Source organism: Sylvia atricapilla, chromosome 5, assembly GCF_009819655.1.
Source record: "Sylvia atricapilla isolate bSylAtr1 chromosome 5, bSylAtr1.pri, whole genome shotgun sequence".
NCBI lineage: Eukaryota > Metazoa > Chordata > Aves > Passeriformes > Sylviidae > Sylvia > Sylvia atricapilla.
Window position 1 is genome coordinate 71608403 of NC_089144.1, and position 7022 is coordinate 71615424.

General features: G+C 54.0%; 1 protein-coding gene across 1 annotated transcript; it reads right to left on the bottom strand.

Annotated features, from left to right (window-relative positions):
- Positions 1-1205: 1205 nt before the first annotated feature.
- On the bottom strand, positions 1206-2129 carry H1-0 (H1.0 linker histone). The gene has a single exon (XM_066320141.1). It carries the CDS (start codon positions 1940-1942, stop codon positions 1364-1366), a length of 579 nt encoding a protein of 192 aa, XP_066176238.1. The 5' UTR covers positions 1943-2129; the 3' UTR covers positions 1206-1363.
- Between the last annotated feature and the right edge of the window lie 4893 nt (positions 2130-7022).

Below are 7022 nucleotides of genomic sequence, written 5' to 3' on the forward strand. Positions count from 1 at the left end.
AGACCACTCATTCCAGGGGAATTAGGTACCTGTCTCTTGAAAGGTGTTCAGGGTCTTCAGTCTAGGGGTTCTGGAAGCCTTTGGGCCAAGGGTCTTAGGAACAAGAGCCCCACAGGGCTCTTGTTGCACCCAGGCCAAGGATTTCAGCACCCTGAAGTACTGAATTTGGAGTCCTTAATTGTTAAAGGATTCAGGCACCCTTTGCCCGAGGATTTAGGAAGAACAGGCTGAAAGACTTGGAAGCTGTCGGAGAGGGTGAAGACCCTGGGCAATGAGATTTAGACACAGCAAGTCCAAGGGCACTGGGCACCCAGAGGGATTTCAGAGCTCCTGGCCAGGTGGTTGGGGATCCTGATGATCGAGGAGTTTATCTGTCTCTAGCAAAGAGGGATTAGGCAGCCCCTGCCTGAGGCTCAGACCCCGCTGAGCAGTGAGGCCAGCCCACAGGCTCCCTGCCAGCCCTGGCTGTTAGGATCGCCCAGCCCAGCCCAGGGAGGGGCTCTGGCAGCGGCCAGGCAGGCCCTGGAGTCGTGCCAGCCCCCACTGGGCACAAAGCCAGAACCCCCGGGTCACAGCAGGGCTGAATTCAGCTGTTCTGCCCCACCCTGCCCAGCACAGCCCACCTGCGGAGCTGTCCAGTGCCTCAGGATGTTCCTCCCTGGGGAGAAAAGCTGCTTATGGCTGTTCTCCCCATAGTGGTCCCACTTCTTGCACACCTTCAACTCCTTGAAAGTCAGTGTGGACCGACTCTGTCCCAGCTCCATCTCCTCTGTCCCATCCCTGCCCCGAAAGTCCCTGCCACCACTCAGTTGCGCTGAGGCAGCTCCACAGGCAGCTCCGGTTATCTCCAGCACCACCTGGACCTCACACCCAGCAGCCCAACATTCCTCACCTCATCCCCACGCTGGAGGTCTCCACCAGTGGATGAGGGAACAGGGACCCCTTCTCCTCTTCCAGGGAAGACCAGGGCTTCAGCAGCCCTATGTTCTGGCTTCCCCACCGATGTCTTTGCCTGGCCCCAGCAAACACATAAGCCCCCCAGGAGCTGAGGCAGTACCAGGAATTGAAATCCTGCATGACCTCAACATATATGCACTCACCATCACTCCCAACACGCAACAAGCAGTCCAGCATTAATAAAACCAACAGACACACACACAAAGAAATTTCTGAGACATCAGAATAAAAACCCAGACCAGTAACACTTTAAAATATTTTTTTTCATTCATCAACTGCCTTGTTTTAGCTATTTCAATTCGAGGATAGAGCAATTCTTCATAAAATGCAGTAGAAAGGAGTCAAAATAAAGGCAACAGCTATTTACAGAACCAATGGAGAGAGTACCGAAACGCCTCTAGACTTCTCACTTCTTCTTGGGCGACTTCCGGGCACCGGACTTGGCTCTGGATTTTGACCGCTTTGCCTTCTTGGGTTTGGATGCCTTCAGGGACTTGGCCTTAACAGTCTTTGACTTCTTGGCTTTCTTCGGGCTCCTTGACTTCTTCCTGGCCTTCCTGGCGGCAGATTTGGGCTTCTTGGCCGGGGACTTGGCTTTCCTGGACCTAGCCGGCTTCCGAGGTGAAGCGGATCTCCTGGCCGCCTTCTTCCTCTTCTTGGAAGGAGACCTCTTCGCCTTGCTGGCCTTGGCTAGGCGGAAAGAGCCGGAGGCGCCAACTCCTTTGGTCTGCTTGAGGACTCCAGCGGTCAGCAGGCGCCGGATGGCCAGCCGGATCTGGACGTCAGCGTTGGGGCCCACCTTGTAGTGGCTCTTCACGTACTTCTGGATGGACTGACGGGACGCGCCGCCGCGACTCTTGTCGGCGCGGATGGCTGCCGTGATCATGTCCGAGTAGGCGGGGTGGGCTGCCGGCCGCCGCGCTGACCGGGCCCGCTTGGGCTTGGCGGCCGGAGCCGGCGGCAGCGGAATCGGGCTGTCGCTCATGGCGAGCGCTTCGTCCCGCGACGCCCCGCTGTGCCCTCGCGGTTGGAAGGGTGGCCCGCCCGGCCTGGGACCCCCGTCGCTGGGCGGGGAGAGGCTGGGAGGGGAGCGGTGGGTGGGTGAAGCCGCAGCAGAGCCAGTGCCGCCCTGCCGCCGGTGCCCCCGCCGGTGCCTCTGCGGCCGCGCCCGCCGCGGGCTCCCTTTAAAGCCGCGGTGCGGACCGCGGGGAGGACTGCCCCGTGGGCGCCACCCGCCGCCCGTGTCCCCGCGTGTCCCCGCGTGTCCCCTGCCACGCCCTGACCCGAGCCACCCAGAGGGACAGTGCGGGGGGCGCGGTGGAATAACTAAGAGTATTTGGGAGAACACACGGTGGGGACACTGGTGGGATCAGCGGGGGACAATGAAGAGGGCAGACTTGTAAGGGACATTTAGTGGGGCAACTTAGCTACAACGTGCACTTGGAAGGGTGTTGTGCAGGGACAAAGAAGGACATTGGGAGGGACGTTGGGGACGCTGGTAGGACAGGGACAGACGTCAAGGATATTTAGAGTAACATCAAGAGATGAAGAGGGACACATAGGGAGGACAAGGGGTTAAGGAGGGACATTTAGGGACAACAAAAGGAGACACGCTGGAAAAATATCAGGGGCCAAGGAAAGACACTGCGGAAGATACTAAGTAGGCAAGAATGGGCACTAGAGAAGACACGGGGCACGGCAGCAAGGAGAAAAGGGGGAGCGCTGGGCACAAGTCAGCTCAGCAGCAATACCCCACCGCCAAGTGCTGCTACTCCCTCTTCTGCCCCTTTGCTCTCCACCAGGTGCTTTAGGAACACCAGCTCAGCTCTTGCACAGGAACGGCAAGGGGTGACAAATAACAGGCTGTCCTTCTGTTTTGGGAGACGCACACAACCCTTAGTGAGGGGACAGAGCAGGGACATAGTGGCAATCTGCCATCCTTTCCTTGCTGGGCGAGCAGTCGGCTGTTCCTGAGAGATTAAATATAACCACTATCATCATCTTGCCTGTAGGATTTAGATGATGTTTTCCCCTTACTTTTTAAAAACACATGGGTGTGGCCACCTGATGCCCTCAACATGCCATGCTGGGCTCAGAGGTGAAACAAACTTCCCAGTGCTTCAGTATAGCATTAAAATATACACTGAGCACCTCTCAATAACCTCTGTGTGCCCTGAGTGTCCAGGGCCATGAAAAACACCAGCCAGGGACACACAGAAGTATGCAGCAATAAAATATCCATATAGATCCATAAATACAAATATGAATACAGAAATTGAAATAATAGAAATGGTAAAAATTGAGATAAGAGAAACAGAATCATAGGAATGTTTGGGTTGGAAGGGACCTTAAAGATCATCCACTCCCAATTTCCCTCCCTTAGGCAAGCACACCTTGCACTAGACTAACTTGCTCAGAGCCCTATCAAGCCCGGATTTGAACACTTTCACTGTTCTGTCCCCAAACACTTACAGGGACAAGGCATGCACAACTTCTCTGGTCAACCTGTTCGAGTTCTCACCACACTCACATTAAAGAATTTCTTCCTAATATCTAATCTAAACTTGCTGTCTTTGTTTAGAGCCATTCTGCCTTTTCCCGTCACTACATTTAAATAGAAATAGAAATCTTTGATAGCTGCTCCTGTATTATGTGAAGACCTGGCCCGGGAGAAGACACTCCGGCCTCTGATGTTTTCCCACAGATGAAAAGACCAAATACATCTCCTTGAGCCTTCCTCCCCGATGGAGTTTCTTCACATGCTGTATTCCATCTGGGGAGTGGGAAAGGTTCTCAGCACCCGCAAACATTTTCATTTCATTAGGAGCAAACTGCTCCTAACGAGGAGAGGAATACCCACCCTCCTGCCTCCCTCGGGGTCTGCTTTTGTTTAAGACCTAATAAATAAATGGCTTTCCAGCCCACATAGAGCGCAGGGAGCTCTAGGGGCCTCTGTAGAATACTTTGACCGGCCGAAGGACCTCTCATTTTTTCTGTCTAGGAATGAGCCGCTGGCGCTGGCTGCCTGCCCGTGGGCAAACGCAGGCACACAGATAAGGCACCATCTGCTTTTATTTGCATCTAGGTTTATAACCGTCACGAGTGGCTTGCTCATGTGCCAGGCTCTGAGGGGAGACGAGGTTTAGGGGGGGTTTAGGAATTGGCCCCCGGGGTTGGCACAGCACCACAGGCTGCCTGCAGAGCCTCCAGCCCTAAAACCCCAGGCAGCGATTATCAATCCAGCGCAGTGATGGGGAGGCAAAGGCAGGGGGGGGAAAGGTGGCAGATGCTTTACCTAACTTTGGCCACCTTAGGGGTCTTATCTGTACCATTCACCTGGGCAGCTCCTGCAGCTGATCTGGGTTCTGCTGATGGCAAACAAACACGCTCTCCCCTGTGCATGGGGGTTCTGGCCCTTTCATACAGACTAGATCCCTAATTTTTAGCCAGTCAAACTAAGGGTTAGATCCCGTGCCCCCGAACAACTCACTGGAGGGAAGGCACACAGGTGGTCACAGCTCAGCAGGTTGCTGCTGGCTTCGCACACGGGGGGTAACCTGGTCGAGGCAAACCCCCAAGTGTCCCACTTGATATTGGAATGCACCCCTTGAACCTCGCACTGCTTTGACAAGGCATCTTTAACTTGAACTGAGGTCAGCACTGAGAGGATGAGAGAATTTTCCAGCCCCTGGCAGGATGGCAGGCCTGGAGGTAGAAGGCAGATGCTGCCAAGCAATGCAAGCCTGGCTGCCTCTGGGAAGTGGGTCCTGCACTTCTGGCACCCCACTGCAGACAGCACAGGGGCCTCATCCAGAAGGAAGAGTTATTCCCATGCAAACATGTGCCACCATGGCCATTTTGGGTTCATGCTTGTATTTTTTGCCACAGCAACCTGCCACCATGCCCAGGATCGGGTGGGTAACCCCCTGCACCCACCTTTCTCCTCAGGAATTGCTACCCAACTACTCCTAGCCTCCTGAGCCTCCCCTTTCTGGCATTGTTCTGCAGAGATTGGGAAATCCTACATCTCCAACAAACCCCAGAGGACAGAGCCTGGCAGAAGAATCCTCTCTGTAATCCTGTTTACCTTCTCCTCTCTGCCTGCACCGAGTTCAACCAGACCCCATGGGGATTTACACATTTCCAGCTGCAGATTTCGTCTTAAATGGTCAAACCATGTCCACTGTGGATATGCTACAGATCCATCGGGTAACAGCCCCTGCCTTGTAGGGGCAGAACAGCTGTTTATAGGCCTTTGACAGCACCAGGGCACTTCTGGCAATTAATGTCAGAGATAACATTTCATTTTACCCATTTTCCATTTCAAAGAGACTCAAAATCCTCAGCAGCGGGACTTGGTCTTGGTGGTACTTGGATCCAAGTGCTTCTGTGCTTTTTTAAGAGCAAAACAGGGAAACTAGCTGAAGTTCCAGCTGTGAGCATCAGAGTTCCAGCTGTGAGCCCCCTTCCAGTGTGCAATGCACTGTGGTCAGCCTGGCCATTGCTCGGGGCAGAGCAGGCTTGAAGGATACAAATAAACAGCGAAGGGGCATCACCCCTGACCGCCGCACCGATTACCACTGTTTTAAAAGATTTATGGGCTTTTCTTTTAAGAGCAAGCTCCTTATGTGAGCTGGGGTGCTGGCTCCCATACAGCCACGATGCTGTACAGCTGTGGGTTTTCCCTGTGCGTGAGGCTGGGATGTTTCTCACAGCCACAATCCAGCTGCAAGCAGGCGGATGGGGTACAACCATCGCTTCGGGGAGGGTTTTTGGGCTCTGCCAGCCATCACGCCTGTCACCCGTGGGCATTTTGGTCATCTCCTTTCCTGGCCACTCTTCCTCCACCCAGCTCCTCTGCTCCCAGGAGATAAGGACGTGGGGACGATGGGGTGACGTTATCACCCCGCCACAGGCGAGACAGGGTCTGCCTGATTAACGCTGTGCCAATTTTGGAGGCGGTGTCCCCCATCACCTCGGGATGGGGGCATGATCCTGCCCTGCTGGGGGCTGATCTGCAGCCACAGAGCCTCGAGGAGGGGCAGCTCCACCACATGTCAGGGGCACACACATTTTGTCTGTGCTTACGCCACACATTTATCAGGCTGAGCAGCCCTTGTCTGAAAGGCAGAAAAAAACAACACACCACTTCAACAAACCAACCCAAACACAAGATAGCAAGCTCTTCGGGGAAGGGAGACAAGTGAGCGGGGTGCTGAGCACTGTGCAAAGAGCAGTGTGCAGTTCACCCCTTGCTTACCCTCTGTTTGCCCCCAGTGCCCCACTTTTGGGAGTTTCCTCCCTCAGGAGTAGGTACAACTACGCAGACTGTTGTTTGAGTGGTTATTTTTTTCTAAAAAAACACAAATGGCCTGCAACATTCTGCCTTTTTTTCCCCCTCCTCTTTTGGCTCCTATAAATTCCCATGGCAAGAGCAAGCACTGCAACCTGAAAACAGCTGCCTGAGCTGTTCTTTCAACTCTTGCCATCCCAGTCCCCCAAATGCCAAATGCTCGTCCCATTCCAAACTTGATGGAAACAGCCATGGTGTGCTGGGAGGCAGGGAGAAAAGCCTGGACCTCGGGCAGCACAGGGACAGATGCGTTTCTAGGCCAAAGGCAGGAGGCCAAAAACCATCAACAGCAAGCCCTGGTGCTTGACAGGTGTAGTAGGGAGCTGAGCTCATTGCTTGGACTCTTGCACCATCTACAGGGTTGCCCAAGGGCCTTGCGTGCATGACTAAAATCTGCAACCCAATTTTACCAGAATTTGTGACTAACAAAATGATGTGCCTTACCTAGGGAAAGTGGCCCCTGCAGCTCTTCCCAAGGGAAGGACAGACCTGCACCCTCTTGCTCTAGGGGATGCCAATGCCATGGCAAGGTGATCACATCCTGAGCAAAAGACTGCCACCCTAATACCCCTCATTTCAGCTGCCACCACATTCTTACACCCTGCTTCCATTCCCAGGTTTCACTGTACTCCAGTCTCTCAGCCAACACATCTGTAACCTCCATCCAAGTATCCTCCTTGACCCCTTTGTCTTTCCTTCTTCAGATGCAGAC